Consider the following 16,950-nt stretch of genomic DNA (forward strand, 5'->3'; position numbering starts at 1 on the left):
ACAAAAACAACAACAACAAAAAGAGTTTACTAGAGGGGCTAAGAAATGGCTTAGGAATTAAGAGTACTTGTTAAGAGCTCTTGCAGGAGCTCTGGGTTTGGTTCACAGCATCCATGTGGTAGCTCTTAACCATCTGTAACCCCAGTTCCAGGAGATCTAACACTTTCTTCTGTTCTCCACAGACACCATGCACACACATGGTAGATATACACATGTGCAGGCAAAACACTCATACACATAAATTAAAGAGAGAGAGAAAAATTTTATACTTGAACCAAACTGGTAATCAGAAAAGAGTTGAACTTGTCCTGGAAATTTAAATCTTTGTGGAGAAAGACAGAGGTCAGTTTGGGGCCAGCTGATAAGATGGCTCAGTGTGGTAAAGGCAATTTCTGTCAAGCCAATCAACTTTGATCGCCAGGACTTCCTGACCTCCCCCTACCCACACACATACAAACAAGTACATAAATGTAATTTTGCTTTTTGTTGTTGTTGTTTATAATTCTGATCATAATTATTGTTTTTAAAAATATTTTTATTTTATGTTCATTGGTGTTTTGTCAGGTCTTCTATAAGTGGAGTTACAGACGGGTGTGAGCGGCCATGTAGGTGCTGGGAATTGAACCCAAGTCCTCTGAAAGAGCAGTCAGTGTTCTTAACATTCACTGAGCCATCCATCTCTCCAGCCACATGCTTTTGTTTTTTAAAGACAAAGTTTGGTCTTACTATGTAGCTGTGGCTGTCCTAGAACTCATTCTTTAGACCAGGCTAGGCTCAAACTCAGAGATCTACCTTGCCTGCTGAGTTCTAGGATTAATGGTGTATGCCACCATAGCCACCCCCCCTTTTTAATTTAAAATGAAGAAAAAGGTCAACTTGGAACAGAACAAGTTTGGGAGCACTGCATGCTCTTTCAAAGAACCTGGGTTCAATTCCCAGCACACATATGGCAGCTTACAACTGTCTGTAACTCCAGTTCTTGGGGATCTGACACCTTCACTCAGACATGCATACAGATAAAATATCAATGCATATAAAGTAAAAATAAATAGATAATTTAGAAGTTGGGTTTTTTTGTTTTTGTTTGTTTGTTTGTTTGTTTGTTTTGGGTGGTTTTTTGTTTTTTGTTTTTTCTTTTTTTTTTTTAATATTTATTTATTATTATATGTAAGTACACAGTGGCTGTTCTCAGACACACCAGGAGAGGGCACCAGATCTCATTAAGGATGGTTGTGAGCCACCATGTGGTTGCTGGGATTTAAACTCATAACCTCTGGAAGAGCAGTCGGTGCTCTTAACCACTGAGCCATCTCACCAGCCCCATGTTTTTTGGTTTTTCGAGACAGGGTTTCTCTGTGTAGCCCTGGCTGTCCTGGAACTGATTCTATAGACCGGGCTAGCCTTGAACTCAGAAATCCGCCTGCCTCTGCCCCCCAAGTGCTGGGATTAAAGGCATGCATCACCATTGCCCGGCTCATTTAGAAGAATTATTCGTAATAGTCCCAAATAAAAACCCAACTACACAGAAACTGATAAAACATTGCCACATACTACAAAACAGACAAACCTGAAAAAATATTATGCTAAATTTAAAAAGCCAGACACAGTTCTAGGAATATGGTTCAGTTAGGAGAAAGCACTGGTTAAGTCCCTGGGATCAATTCCTAGCACCACCTCCCCTCACCAAAAGAAAAAAAAAAAGTCATTATAAGACAGACTCCAGATTCAGTCGTTATTTTAGGGGCTAAGTAGTTAAGGAAACTAGTTGCTTTTCCAGAGAACCCTAGCTCAATTCTAAGCATCCACATAAGTGAGCTAACACCCTCTTCTGGCCTCTGAGGCCCCTAGGTTACACAGACATACATTCAATCACAAAAAATTCTTTTAAAAAATTCTCCCAAAAAAAGAAAAAAAAAAAAAAAAGCCAGGTAGTGGTGGTACATGCCTTTAATCCCAGTACTTGGGAGGCAGAGGCAGGTGGATTTCTGAGTTTGAGGTCAGCCTGGTCTTCAGAGTGAGTTCCAGGACAGCCAGAGCTATACAGAAAAACCCTGTCTCAAAAAACAAGAAAGTAAAAAAGAAATCTTAAATAACTTCAAGCACATTTTGTCCCTTCTTAAAAAACAGGAAGCCAAACAGCAAATATCAATATTTTCTCTTTTTAGTTCATATTACAAAGTTGTGGAACTCTACAAAATTAGATAAAAATTGAAATTACCAAGTATACCCATTAACAAGTCAACATGTAAAAGATAAAGTTGTAGCTGGGCATGGTGCCTCAATTGTCTGTAATGCCAGAATTTCAAAGGGTGATTCAGGCGTATCACTGTGAGTTCAAAAGAAGAAAATTATCACCAATATTTATAGTAAAGGTAATCTTTAAAAGGCTGGTGTCATAGCTCAAATATGAAAGAAATTAAAAGAGAGCAACTGAAGAATCATGAGACAAAGCTACAAGGAACAGATTTTAGAATAGAAAGGTGTCAAATTTATAAGTTTATAGAAAGCCAGTGAAGAGTTAAAAACTTGAGTATACTCAGTCTTCCTAGCATAAATTAAGTTTCAATGAATATGGTAACTCATCTAATCTAATTTGTGCTATTTAACCTGTATCATCTAATAGTACAGCAGAAATAAGCCCATCTGTAAGATCTAACAGACAATACAACAAAAGTCACTGGGGAATACCAGTGGATTCTATTTCCTCTTTGGCCTATCAAGTCTATAGCTTTACTAAATCTTGAAGTTCTATCAACAAAGGAAACCAGCCAGGTGTGGTGACACAATCTTGAATCTCAGCACTGAGAGGTGGATCTCTGAGTTCAAGACCAGCCTGATCAACACAGTGAATTCCAGGTCAGCCAAGCCTATGTAGAGACCCTATCTCAACAAACAAAAAAAGAAAGTAAGTAAGAAAAAAAGAAAGAAAGAGAAAGAGAGGAGAAAAAAAAAAGAAAGCAAGCAAGCAGACCAGTAGGTCTAACAAAGACTCTTACAACCACTTACCAACTGGTCTGGGTTGAGCTGCTCTCCATTTTTTAGGCGATCTTTATAATCCTCCAGTTTGAGCTACAAAAGAGAAACATATATCTATGGTATCGTCTGATATAAAACTGAAGCAAATAAAAGTCTTGAAATAAACTAGAGTGCCAGACTACAATTCCATATAGGCAGAGAGCAACTGTATTTGAGTTCCAAGTTAGGTGGAAAAAAAAAAAAACAGAGCAGTTACCAGTCTGTCTTTGTCCCATGTAATCAGTCCAGCAGATTCTAGTTAGATTTACCACAACTTGGTAAATATTTTTGGGTACTTGACCAACAGATAAAGAGAATATACACCCAACCAGGGCTGTGGACTCCCAAGAATTTGTCTGCATCTCAAAAATGTAGCAGCCTCAGCTCTGAGAATAATCTGAACAATATAGGTACAAGCCACTGTCACTGGGAAACTGATGCTGGTATTTTAACGATCTCAATTATCTCCCTACACTTAAAATGGGAAAGTGAAACAGCATACATCAAGGAGACACTTCAAAGGCGTTAAAGTGGAATAAGTCAGGAGGCACACCTGCAAAAGAGTTAAAGCAGTGGGCAGTGCTTGCAGGGACAGGGCAGTGTGGCTGACGCTTCATTCCCCAGTCACTAACATTCACAACTCTGAGATAAGGTCCAGTCTCTCAACTTAAGTGAGGGACATTGGGGAACAGGTTAGAGGATTCAGTCTCCAGCTTAAGTGAGGGACATTGGGGAACAGGTTAGAGGATTCAGTCCCCAGCTTAAGTGAGGGACATTGGAGAACAGGCTAGAGGATTCAGTTCTCAGCACATATGAACTCAAAGAGCCTCACAGAAATAACTTCCTATGTGAATAATAGCAATACTAAAAACTTGGTATCCCAGTACAAATTATTCAACAGTTAAGGCTTATTTTGGGAAAAGAACTATAGTAGCACTGTTAAGAATATGGGCTCCTCCTTCGGCTGGAGAGATGGTTCAGCGGTTAAGAGCACTGATTGTTCTTCTAGAGGTCCTGAGTTCAAATCCCAGCAAGGACACAGTGGCTCACAACCATCTGTAATGAGATCGAATGCCCTCTTTCTGGTGTGTCTGAAAACAGCTACAGTGTACTTACATATAATAAATAAATCTTAAAAAAAATAAGCTCCTCCGTATATTTAAATGCATTCTAGAACCTGAAGTTTCCCAAAATTAGGCACAAAAGCAACAGGTCAGTGTGTCTGGAGTTTCTGATGTGTATAGCATACTGAAGTATGAAAGGGTACACTGCAGTTACCTAACTAGAATATGAAAATATCAAATCTGATAAAAAATTTTTATGGGAAAAATATGTGGCAAGCTAACAAGATACATACAGCTGTCAGTATGGTAGGATAAGTGTTATTAACTCATATATATAATCAAGTGATTGAAATTTTTATATTAGCTCATGTGCCAGTTACAAATAACTCTATTTCCACAATCTCTAAATAAAGACATTTAACTTTTTAAAAAATATTACTCTGAAATTACAAAAATTAAGTCTTTTAAAGATTTAAGTATGTGTATCTGTGTAGGGGTATATACAAGTTAAGTACAGGTGCCCCAGGAGGCCAGAGTCATTGAATATTCCACTTCCTCCTCTTTCTCTTCTTTTTCTTCTTCTTCCTCTTCTTCCTCTTCCTCCTCATCCTCCACTACCACCTCTAAATTGAAGTTGTAGATAAGTTTGTAAGCTGCCTAATGTGGGAGCTAAAAATCAAACTCAGGTCCTTTAGAAGAGGTGTAAATACTCTTTGTTTTTGTTGAGACAGGGTCTTTCTACATAGTTCTGACTGTCCTGGAACTCTTGCAGACCAAACTGACTTTGAATTTAAAGATTTGCCTGTCTCTGCCCCAGTTGCTAGGATTAAAGGCATTTGTCACAATGACCAGCTTTCTGTACATATTCTGAACCTTTGAGCCATCTCTCCAGACTCTTTTTTTTTTAACATTATTAGTGTATGTGTATGTGTATAGGTCAGAGGACTTTTGGGAGTTGATGGTCTCCTTCCACTCCAGAATCCTGGAATTAAACTCAGGTCATCAGGTTTCTGCAGCAAGCAGCTTCACCAAGGACCATGAAATCATTTCAACAGCCTAAACTTTTCCTCTTTTTATAATAAGTCTTCTTAAGTAGGGTTTTTTGTTGTTGTTTTTGTTGTTGTTTTTGTTCTGTTTTTTGAGACAGGGTTTCTCTCTATAGCTCTGGCTGTCCTGGAACTCTGTAGACCAGGCTGACCTTGAACTCAGAAATCTGCCTGCCTCTGCCTCCCAAGTGCTGGGATTAAAGGTGTGTGCCACCACCGCCCGGCCTTCCGGCCTTAAGTAGGGTTTTAAGTCAATCATATGCCCCAAACTAGAGGTGCTCAACCAAGGCAACTTATTCCCAGAAATAATTGAAGTTATCACAAATTGCAGAATCTAGGAGAGGTAGACAGTGCTTGTGGTATTTTTTAGGCAGACACACAGGTTGTTGATAAACATCCCACAATGCTCAGGACAGCCTCTCACAACAAGAAATGATCTAGCACAGTGGTTCTCAACCTGTGAGTCCTGACCCCTTTGAGGTCACTTATCAGATATCCTGTATCTTGGATAAATATTCATTATGACTCATAACAGCAAAATTAGTTATTAAGTAGCAATAAAATAATTTTATGATGGAGGGATCATCACAACGTGAGGAACTGTACTAAAGGCCTCAGCATTAGGAAGGTTGAGAACAACTAATCTAGCACAAAACATCAGTAGCATCACAGCTGACTAGCTCATCTACACTAGCTCATGTTTGCATAAACTGTTGTTACTTGTTGAACCATGTTGGTATATTCATAACAGTTAACTTTAGAACAGAAATGCCAAAATGTAAAGCTATCTTTCATACTAAATTTTCTAGTTAAGAAAATAAATAAAAGGGGCTGGGGAGACTCATCAGTTAAGAGTGCTGACTGCTCTTTCAGAGGATCCAGATTCAATCCCCAGCACCCACATGACAGCTCACAATTGTCTGAAACTCCTGGATCTCACACCATCACAGACATATTATGCAAACACCAATGCACACAAAATAAAAACACAAATTTAATCAAACAAAAAAGCTGGGCAGTGGTGGCGCATGCCTTTAATCTCAGCACTCAGGAGGCAGAGGCAGGTGGATTTCTGAGTTCAAGGCCAACCTGGTCTACAGAGTGAGTTCCAGGACAGCCAGAACTATACAGAGAAACCCTGTCTCGAAAAACTGAAAAACTGCCCGGTGGTGGTGGTGCACGCCTATAATCCCAGTACTTGGGAGGCAGAGGCAGGGGGATTTCTGAGTTCGAGGCCAGCCTGGTCTACAGAGTAAGTTCCAGGACAGCCAGGGCTGCACAGAGAAACCCTGTCTCGGCAAAACCAAAAAAAAGAAAACCCGAAAAACTAAAAAAAATAAAATAAAGAAATAAAACTCATAAAGATAAAATTCATCTATTAGCCATAAATTCATGACTTAAACCACTATACTATACCATAAGCATTTTGCAGGTTTCTTCTATACTAGTTTTCAGTCTTTTTTTTTTAAAGATTTATTTATTTTATGTATGTAAGTACTCTGTCACTCTCTTCAGACACACCAGAAGAAGGCTGCTAACAGACCTCTTACAGATGGTTGTTAGCCACCATGTGGTTGCTGAGATTTGAACTCGGGACCTCTGGAAGAGCAGTCAGTGGTCTTAACCACTAAGCCATCTCTCCAGCCCTGGTTTTCAGTCTTAAAATGCTTTCCTAGAAGGTGGAAACAAAGGCACTGGTCTAGCAGATAGGCATTCAGAATTAAAGCAGTACTATGTATGGTAAGGCTGGATAATACAGAAATACATATTCAGTTTCTACACTGAATTAATTAATTTCCAATAGACCTTGCATTGACTAGTTCTCAGTGCTAAAGAACTTGTGCTGATCCAGGAACAACTTAGTAATCAAATGCATGCATCCCAAAAATGTATGGAAAAACATACAGAAAAGCCACTGGCTTCAGCACTAACTTCCAAAGCAAGGGAAGTACATATACCTCTCCACTTAAAAAACAAACAAACAAACAAACAAACAAACTTCCTGCCAGGCAGTGGTGGCTTCACTCTTTACTTATATCTCAGCATTCAGGAGGCAGAGACAGATCTCTGGAAGTTTGAGACCAGCGTGGTCTAGAGAGAAATGTCTCAAAAAACAAAAACAAAACAACCTTCCTAAGGTTTTACTAGGTTTTCAGCACGTTTTAAGAGAATGTAGATCCAGTTACTTATTCAGCTTTATCTGTCAAAAGCAGATGAGAATTGTGACACAACAATGCATCTCAAGGGACTGGAATGACTGGATCACAGGCTAAATGACTCAGGAAATGAGAAATCATCTAGATCTAACCATACAACTTACTATAAGGTTAGGCTAGTAAGAATCCAAGTCTCTTTACAAAGAAAGTCTACAATACTTTCATCAACCAATCTTAAACTGGTATCTAGTAGTGGGGGAAAAAATAATTAATGCTGAAACATTTTCTGGCTCACGGTAAAATGCTTCCAAAGACTGCAGCAGCTGGACTGCCATATCACTTGCTACAGTCACAAGGAAAACGAACCAAAACATCAAGCTATTCCTTATCTAAGCTACAATAACTCAAGAATCAGATAACTACAATAACTCAAGTGAATCAGACCTAAAATAGCCAACTCTTCAAATATTTCAAAAGCAGTATGTGAAGAATAGTTATTCAGCTGTGTTGGCAAACAAAGCAACGTTTAGCCTGGATGCTTAATTGTTCCCAGGCAACTAAGTCTCAAGGTCAATTAAATTTGCAAGAAGATCTATGTTCTCTCATATAAAGAATGTCAGCTCCTTAACCTGGCTTAAGGTCATGCACATTCAGGGATGGGAGGGGTAGAAAGTTACCTTTTTCTTCTCGATGTTCCTAATTTTGTGTTTAAGGCATATAAGTCCATTATCAATATAGGTTTCGTATGCCTGGGAAGGAGATGCAGCAGAACTGAGAGTAGACTGCAGGGGGCTCGGAGCCCGCTGGTTTTCCCCTTGCTGATTGTGGTTCACTTGGGACTTGGCTGACTTCATATTTCCCACTCTTCCCTCCTCTGAATAGCCTGAAGGTGACTGGGTAACCGAAAAGGGATGAAGAGAGTTGCACCACTGAAACAGAGGCGGCTAAAGGATGGGGGCGAGAGGAGCTAAGTATCAATGTAACCTAAAGGTGCCACGTCTCTAGAAAGCCTTTCTTTAAAATGAAATGAACTCAAAACATAACGTTGCTTCTAAAGCATACTTCCACTCCCCGACTAAGATAATTGGCTGCAAGCAATAGCCAATAAAGACAGCCTATACGTAGGCAAAATTTACACTATAGGAACATTTCCAGAAGTTCTATTCCCCACATGGAGAAGAACTGCCAAGCAAGCAAAAGGCTTCTGATCTCCTCATTCTGTAAATTTCTATGGTCATCACGGGGGCGGGGAGGTGAGTGCGATCACTTTCCACATTAGCACCTTTTACCTGAGCCTTTACTGCAACCCTAACCCTAATCTCAAAGTCTAAGTGAACCAAGCTTCTTGAACTAGAATAGTAATGCTCTTTGGTTGTCCAGGGCCTAACCAAGTGCATCCCCCTGGACACGGCAGCCAAGTCTCACAAACTGCACGCCGAGGTGGCTTCCAGTTGTGTTTACAGTAACTCTCGCACTCACTCACTCCTACACTGGCAAGCCTTCCGCTGCCCGCACCAAGGAACGGAGAAACCAAGGAGTCGGACACTTCACCTCTATTCAGGAATCCTGCCCGTAAGGAGCAAGATCAGAGCTAGACAACCCCTGCACACCACTATTCGTTCAAGTGCCCCAAGGGCCCGAGTAGAGGAGCCTCAGCCAGGTCTAAGCGCCCACGCAGCCCACCAGACGCAGCGCGCTCTGCAAAGCTGCTGAGAAGCCCGACCCCAGAAGTCTGGGGCACCACGCTTCTCCACCCCGCCGCGGACGCGCAGACCCACCCACCCCACGGCCGCCCTGCTTCACCTCCCCGGCTGCCTCCGAAAGCGCGCGGGAGCCCAGCGCGCTGCAAGGTGGGCCGACGCCACCCCACAGTCCCTTCTCCTCCCGTCCCTCCCTCTCGCCTCAGCTTAGCCTGCGGCCACCGCCGACAGTGCACTCAGACAACTCCGCTGCTCGCGCCTAAGTTGTCCCCTCAAGGCGCGCGCAACTTATGTAGGCCGCGCACGGAGAGACCACGCCCAAATACCGCCTATTTCCGGTCCTCTGCCCCGCCCTCTAGCACGAGAGCTCCCCCTCGGAAGCTTCGCCTTCCGGTGTCCCCGCCCCTCCCCCTCTCGTGTGTTGGACCACCTCAGTCCGCCCTTTTCCGGTACCCGGGACCTGCTGGCGACTGGTCCTTTCCGGTGCCCCTCTGCAAGCCTGCGCTTGGCACGTACCTTCCGTGCGCTTCTCTGTTGCGCCTAAGGCTCTGCACCTGGTGGCTTGGATGGGCCAGCTCATTTCTGCCAGCTCTGGCTGGCTGGGTGTCCTAGTGCAGATGATTTCAATCCTTGGAAAAAGAGGCAGCAAGTCGAGCGCATAAACCAGATAAACGAGCCTTCAGGCTCTAATGCTTTAAATGGGCACTTCTCAAGACAAGAGAACCCTTGCCCCCAGATGACTTTTTATTGTAGAATGAGGAACATGTTCTTTTCCTTTTAGAGGACTCAGCCTGTAAGAGCAGCATGCTGTGGGACACCCCTGCTACCAGAGCAGAGTAGATGACTCCTTTGTAATAGGAGGGTATGCGCCAAGGCTGTGTGTTGCTATGAAGTAATTCATTTCATTGGAAATAAAAGAGCTGGTAAAATTTTGTTAGATTGTATAGAGTTAGTAGAAAACAAGAAGAATATCAACTTCGAAAAGATTAGTGGTGATTCCTTTATCTAATGAGGTTTTAGGGGTGGCTTACTCCCTAATCTCAGGGAGGCAGGAACAGACCTAAACAAAGAACACTACCCCATAAACTAAATAAACAAAATAATAGATTTAATAAATTAAAAATTGCCCCCAGCTTGTGTCCAAGTAGTTTACCAAATAGAATTCATTTTTTTTAAAGATTTATTTATTTTATGTATATGAGTACACTGTAGCTATACAGATGGCCATGAGCTATCGTGTGTGGCTGCTGGGAATTGAACTCAGGACCTCTGTGTGTCCCACTTGGTCCGGCTCCACTTGCTCTGGCCCTACACTCTGGCCCTGCTCACTCCAGTGTAATTCACTGTAACTGTCTTCAGACACACCAGAAGAGGGCGTCAGATCTCATTATGGGTGGTTGTGAGCCACCATGTGGTTGCTGGGATCCGAGCTCAGGACCTTCGGGAAGAGCATTCAGTGCTCTTACCCGCTGAGCCATGTCGCCAGCCCCCTAGAATTGATTTTTTTAGTCCTATCCTTGAGGCAAGGATAATTAGAACAGGACAGTCAAAAGCATAACCAAGTAAACAAATTGAAAGTCTGGACAAGACCACACAAAAATCATTGGCTTTGGCACTTCTTGATTTTTGCCTTTTACCATCTGAGTCCATTCTGGTAGTGTTATATATCTTCTTTTATCGTGTTTTATTCTATTTTACCTATTACATGTATTGATGTTTTGCCTACATGTATGTTTATGTATCATGGTTGCCTGGTGCCTGTGTAGGTCAGAAAAGTGTTGGATATCCTGGAATTGGAGTTATAAACAGTTGTGAACCACCATGTGGGTGTGGGGAATTGAACCCAGGGAAGAGCAGCCAGTGCTCTTAACCACTGAGTCATCTCTCCTCCCTGTCCTATTATGTATCTTAATGTATTTTAGCTTTGAATCTCTGAACCCCACATGCAACTTGAATATTAGACAAACATTAGGTTGTCTGTTTTCCTCATTTATAATAAGAGAAAGAACAGGCTGCTGAATTGAGGAAGAAAGACTAATAGACTTAACTTTTACCACAGAGAGTGGCCATGAAGCCTGTGATGACCACGCCTTCAGGTGACTGAGCTGACACATTATATTTGCATATGCCTTTGTTGGCCTATGCTAATAATGAACCCAAAAGTAATATTTCCAACCAGGGGTCATGGCATATACCTTCACAGGCACATACCTCCCAGCACTCCAGAGGCTGAGGCAGGAGGATTATAAGTTTGAGAGTAGCCTGGGCTACATAGGGAGATTGATACCCCCATGTCCCCCCCCCAAAAAAAGGGATTTCCAGATTTACCATAACTATCATTTGGGCCATTAGATTGAGCCATAATCCTAACTACTCAATGGAAGAATTGTTAATAAATCTGTTAATTTATTTAACAATATGGACCACAGGATGAATCAAGAGAAAATACAAAAGCACAAATTATTAAATTTCAATTGCAGCTGGGCAGTGGTGGTGCACGCCTTTAATCCCAGCACTTGGGAGGCAGAGGCAGGTGGATTTCTGAGTTCGAGGCCAGCCTGGTCTGCAGAGTGAGTTCCAGGACAGCCAGGGCTACACAGAGAAACCCTGTCTCGAAAAACCAAAAGAAAAAAAATTTTCAATTGCAAGAATGTATAGTTTGTATAAGCCTGTAATAAAACTAGTAAGAGAATGACCCACAATAATGTTGCAGCAATGTTTTCTGAAAATTAAAAAAGGAGAATGAAGTGGGGAAAACTCTCAACTTTTCATGTCAACTCTTAGGCAGCTGAGGCAGGAGGATCACGAGCTCCAGGCCAGCTTGTTCCACATAGGTACAAAACAACAAACAGAAGAGAGGGGCTTACAGTGCCTAGCATATATGAGGCCCAGGATTCCATCTCCAGCACAACAGAAATTGTAAATAAGTATCTAAAAGTAGGGCTGGAGAGATGGCTCAGTGGTTAAGAGCACTGACTGCTCTTCTGAAGGTCCTGAGTTCAAATCCCGGCAACCACATGGTGGCTCACAACCACCTGTCATGAGATCTGACGCCCTCTTCTAGTGCATCTGAAGACAGCTACAATGTATTTACATATAATAATAAAAAATAAATAAATAAATAAATAAAAAGAATCTAAAAGTAGAGCTGGAGAGCTGGCTCAGCAGATAAGAGCACTGACTGCTTTTCCAGAGGTTCTGAGTTCAATTCCCAGCAACTACATGGTGACTCACAACCATCTGTAATGGGATCTGATGCCCTCTTCTGGTATGTCTGAAGAGAGAAATGGTGTACTCATATACATAAAATAAATAAATAAATCTTTAAAAATAAAAAAGAATTTAAAAGTATTCAGAGATAGGGGCCAAAGAGGAGGTTCAGTGGTTAAGAGCTGGCAGCTCTTCCAGATGACCTGAGTTCAATTCTCAGCATCCACATGGGAGCTCTGTCTGTAATTCCTTCTTCTGCCTTCTGTGAGCACCAGGTATACGTATTGTTCAGAGACATACATGCTTGCAAAAAGATAATCTCATACACATAAAATTAAAAAAAAAAAAAAAAAACTTTTGCCAGGTATGATGGGGCAGCCTATAACTCCAGTACTCTAGGAAATAGAGGCATATCACTGTGAGTTCAAAGGTAGCCTGGTCTATATAGAGAGCTCCAGATCAGCCAAGACTTCATAGTGAGACCCTGCTGCAAAACAAAACAAAAACAATGATGATAATAATAATAAGTAAAACAATGATTCCCTTTTATTTTGGAAAGACATACCCCTAGAACATTCAGGCAGATGTTTCATTTCCCTTCCCCAGTTCCTTATCTTTCATAAAACTTTTGTCTCGCCAATTGGGAAGTAAACTCAAACTTTACCATGAAATTACTATATTCCAGATGAGTAAAAAGTGTCACTTCTAACCAATGAGGAAAGAACATATTCAGTGCATTCAACAAACACTTGTTGGACACCTGCAGTGCTAGGGCCACCCCTATAAGTGTCAGAGAGACAACCCAGCACCAGCCCATGTGGAATTGAGCAGGGATTCATATAATTGCAAATAAAGCTGGGCATTGCACGTGCCTTGAATCCCAGCACTTGGGAGGCAGAAGCAGCAGGATATCTATGAGTTAGTTCAAAGCAAGCATGGTCTACATTGTGTGACCCTAGCTCAAAAATAAAAACAAAACAACAAAAAATGTACAGGTATAAATGGCAAAACAACTAGACAAAACAGGAACAAAAAAACTAAAGTTTTTGTTGGTTTGTTTGTTTTTTAATGTATGCAAGTGTTTTACACTTATGTGGGTGGTGCCCTCAAAGGCTGGATAGAAGAGGGCTTCGAATTTCCTGGAACTGTACATACAGACAGTTATGAAGTACCATGTAGGTCCTCTTCATGAGCAGCCAGTGTCTCCAACACTGATGCTAAAGTGGATTGTTTGGTTTTGTTTTGTTTATTGAGACAGGATTTCTCTGGGTAACACTCCTAGCTGTCCTGGAACTTATGCTGTAGACCACGCTGGCCTCAAACTTGCAGAGCTCCCACCTCCCGCTTCCCAGTGCTGGGATTAAAGGCCTATGTTACCACTGCCCAATTAAATGATTTTTTTATGTTACCTTGTTCATGGTGTCTCTGCACAGCAATAGAACAGTAACTAAGACAGATAGGAAGAAATTGTTGCCATAACCACACATATACTCGTAATTAGATGCTTGTCTAGTTATTATAAAAAGTAATGTTTCTTTTTTTTTTCTTTTTTTGTTTTTTTTCGAGATAGGGTTTCTCCATGTAGCCCTGGCTATCCTGGAACTCACTCTGTAGACCAGGCTGGCCTCAAACTCAGAAATCCACCTATCTCTGCCTCCCATGGCATTTCTATACATATATATCACTAAAATCTAGCTTTTTTTTTTTTTGTCTTTTTTTTTTTCATTTGGGGATTTGTTTTTTATTTGATTGATTATTTTGGTTTTTTGAGACACGATCTCTTTTCGTAGTTCTAGTTATCCTGAAACTCCCTATGTAGACCACGATGGCCTCAAACTTACAGAGATCCTCCTGCCTCTATCTCCTGAGATTCGGGGATTACATGCATGTGCCACCATTCCCTGCTAAATTTTGTTCTTATTCAACACCCCTTCTCTGTTTGGTTCCTTCCTCTCCCCATTTAGATTATTTTTGAAAGACTTCCTAGTTTCTAATTAATTAATGTGCAGCTTTGTTTGGCTTAGAACTCATTATGCAGACCCATCTAGCTTGGAACTCACAGAGATTCATCTCAAATTCTGGGACTAAAGGCTGTTTTAGGATCACACTATGAACCCCAAAATTGTGTTATTTACTGAAAAAAAAAACTATTTCTAGTTGTGTTATGGCTCAGTCTTAGCACACATTTTTAATCCCTCTGGCTGTTATTCAGAAATTTCATTAGTACACATCTTTAATCCCAAACAATGAAGGTAAAGTTAGTTTGTAGAAGGAAGCACCCATGTTTGAAAGTGATGTCTAATTGAGTGGCAGACAAAGTGATGAATCAGAGAAAGATCTGACAGAATAGGATATGTTCAACTCTCATGAGAATTGAGAGGAAGGAGAAGCTACTTGAGGGAACAATGCAGAGAGTAGAAGGAGGCAGTTTTCCAGGAGAATTTTACAGAGAAAGGTTGAAGAGAGAGAAAACAAGCTAAATAAAGTTGAAGACAGAACAAGACAGAGAATTAGAAGCCAGAAGATCAGAACATATTACCAAAGTTAGTATGAAGCCAAGTAGAGCAATTCAGTCAGAAGCTGAGAGATGCTGGATTGAATCAGCCAGTTAGGAGAGGCATTTGAGCCAGAACAGCTGAGTTGAATCAGTGATGCAGAGTTCAGAAAGAACTACATAGGATGAGCGTATTCAGCAGTAACCCTAGATAAGATTCTACAGAGGCTAGATAGAAGCTTCCAGGACTAATCTAGGTAAGCACACAGGGACAGTAAGCCTTGGAGACAACACTTACTCAGGAGAATAAAAAATACTTTTACAAAAGGCATATGTTTACTATGCTCAGCTGAGATTAATGTTTGGGGAGCTTATATTCTCCATCAAATTATAATTAGGTTTCAGTAGCTTTTTTATACTGTTTATGGTACTGGAATGAGTACATTATACTCCTTTGGAATGAATGGTAAGTAGTTCCTAGCTGCCTGACATTGTCTATGACCCTTTCCTACTTCCCTTTCTGACATCACTTCCTACCTGCCCACTTAAAAGTGCTGCTTTGAACTCTTTTTGTGATTACTTTCAGGCAGCCAGTTGTGGCACAGACCTCTAATCCCAGCGTTTGGGAGACTGAGAAAGGAAAAATCTTGGCAAGCTGGAGGCCAGCCTGGTTGGCAAAGTGAGAATCTGTCTCATATAAACAAGCTGGAAAAATGGTTCAGTCAATAAGTGCTTGCCATATAGGCATGAAGACCCAAGTGCTTGGATCCCTACATAAGAAGTACAGTATGATAGGATGCCTCTGTAAATTTCGTGCAGAGAGGCAGAGACAGAAGAAGACCTTGGGGCTTGCAGGACAGCTAGTCTAGCAGAAGTGGTGAGGAGTTAGTTCTAGTTTCAGCAAGAGATGTTGTCTCAAAAAATAAGAGGTCAACTGAGAAAAACACCCATAAATGACCTCTAGCATCCACACACACATGCATACAAATGAATATATATACAGACTACACATCACAATGAAAAAAAAAATTAACTAGACAAAGATGTTCAAGGAAGCTCTATATTCCCTATGGCAATTGAGCTTCTGACTCATTGATATAAATTGCCATCCATCTACCTCATCATCATAATTTTATTTTTAACCCTATTGGAAATGAGCCTCTTTCAAATCATGCCACATTCATTAAAGCTTTAAAGTGAATGTCTGTACTAGAATAAATTCAGTTAATTATTCAAAAAATAATATTTCCTGTAATCTCAGTAGGAATCCTGAGAGAATGATATTCTTCCTACAGGTTACAACCTACAGGTCATGGAGAATAAAAGGAAATTAACATACTGATCTTGAAGTCAGACAAAGGCAAGGACCTGACAGTGGTTTGAATAAGAAATACCCTCCAGAAACCCATTTGGTTCCTAGTTGGCAGACTATTTAGGAACAAGTAGGAGGTGTGGCCTTGTTGGAAGACGTGTTTCACTGGGGGTGGGCTTTGAGGATTCAAAAGCCTTTGTCAGGCCTATTTTTCAATGCTTGCTTCCTGTAGATAAGATGTGAGCTCTTGCCAGCAATGGTGGTGCATGTGTTTAATCCCATCATTCAAAAGGCAAAGGTAGCCTGATTAACAGATTGAGTTCTAGGACAGCCACAGAGAGACCCTGACTCAAAAAAAGGGAGATTCTCAGCTATTGATCCAGTGCCATGCCTTGCCTGACTGCTGCCATGCTCATGATGGTAAGTTGCCTTGGCCATGGTGTCTCTTCATAGCAATAGAAAAATAATTAAGATAGCCCCTATGTTAGAAGAGTGCAGATCTCCATTCACATGCTTCACACAGCTGGAGTTGCCCAGACTTCAGTACATATGTCCAAGGAGACAGCCAGATGTTGCTACCAATAGGATCACACAGGATTCCAGGACAACACTGGAGTAGCATCTTCTGGACAACTGCAGTTGGTGTCCCTACCTATCTGCCACCGTATTAGTCTCTTTGAGTTGCTATGACAAAAACACCTGTCATCAATCTAAAGGAGAAAAATAAACTCATGATTTCAGAGGTTCCCTTCCACAAACCACTGGTTCTGTGACTGTGTCTTGGGCTGTGGAGACTGCAAGGAAAAACCTCTTACCCCACAGCAGCTAAGAAGCCCATCGTGAAAGAGTGCAAGGACAAGATCCAGCCATGAAAGTGACCTAGAATTCTCCCATCATCTCATCACTATGAAGACAGAAGAAGCAGAAGCTGGTCCAGTCTGGGCTACATAGTG

General features: G+C 41.3%; 2 protein-coding genes across 10 annotated transcripts in view; one reads left to right on the forward strand and one right to left on the reverse strand.

Annotated features, from left to right (window-relative positions):
* Window positions 1–9,301, reverse strand: part of Caprin2 (caprin family member 2) — a 53,922-nt gene extending 44,621 nt beyond the window's left edge. For 4 of the 9 annotated variants that reach the window (XM_031383962.1, XM_031383963.1, XM_031383961.1 and 1 more), the window contains exons 1-3: window positions 9,085–9,287; window positions 7,959–8,174; window positions 3,007–3,069 (exon numbers count right to left, since the gene is read on the reverse strand). In XM_031383962.1, the coding sequence (XP_031239822.1) occupies window positions 3,007–3,069; window positions 7,959–8,135 (240 nt within the window). In that variant the 5' untranslated portion in view covers window positions 8,136–8,174; window positions 9,085–9,287. Of the gene's footprint in view, window positions 1–3,006; window positions 3,070–7,958; window positions 8,214–9,084 lie in introns of those variants that run through there. The other 5 variants (XM_031383965.1, XM_031383958.1, XM_031383959.1 and 2 more) reach the window with 4 other exon arrangements.
* LOC116100042 (vegetative cell wall protein gp1-like) lies at window positions 8,233–9,593 on the forward strand. The gene is made up of 3 exons (XM_031384082.1): window positions 8,233–8,271; window positions 8,662–8,853; window positions 8,907–9,593. The coding sequence occupies exons 1-3, from the start codon at window positions 8,233–8,235 to the stop codon at window positions 9,591–9,593; spliced, it is 918 nt and encodes a 305-aa protein (XP_031239942.1).
* The last annotated feature ends 7,357 nt before the right edge of the window (window positions 9,594–16,950 follow it).

The sequence above is a fragment of the Mastomys coucha genome, unplaced genomic scaffold (genome assembly GCF_008632895.1).
Source record: "Mastomys coucha isolate ucsf_1 unplaced genomic scaffold, UCSF_Mcou_1 pScaffold20, whole genome shotgun sequence".
In the NCBI taxonomy this organism is placed as follows: domain Eukaryota; kingdom Metazoa; phylum Chordata; class Mammalia; order Rodentia; family Muridae; genus Mastomys; species Mastomys coucha.

What these genes read in the sequence shown, in the direction of transcription:
- LOC116100042 (XM_031384082.1), top strand. Translation starts at nt 8,233, where the DNA reads ATGGGGGCGAGAGGAGCTAAGTATCAATGTAACCTAAAG. An exon ending in AGTATCAATGTAACCTAAAG is followed by an intron (nt 8,272 to 8,661) that starts GTGCCACGTCTC and finishes TTGGTTGTCCAG; the next exon opens with GGCCTAACCAAGTGCATCCC. An exon ending in TCTATTCAGGAATCCTGCCC is followed by an intron (nt 8,854 to 8,906) that starts GTAAGGAGCAAG and finishes TATTCGTTCAAG; the next exon opens with TGCCCCAAGGGCCCGAGTAG.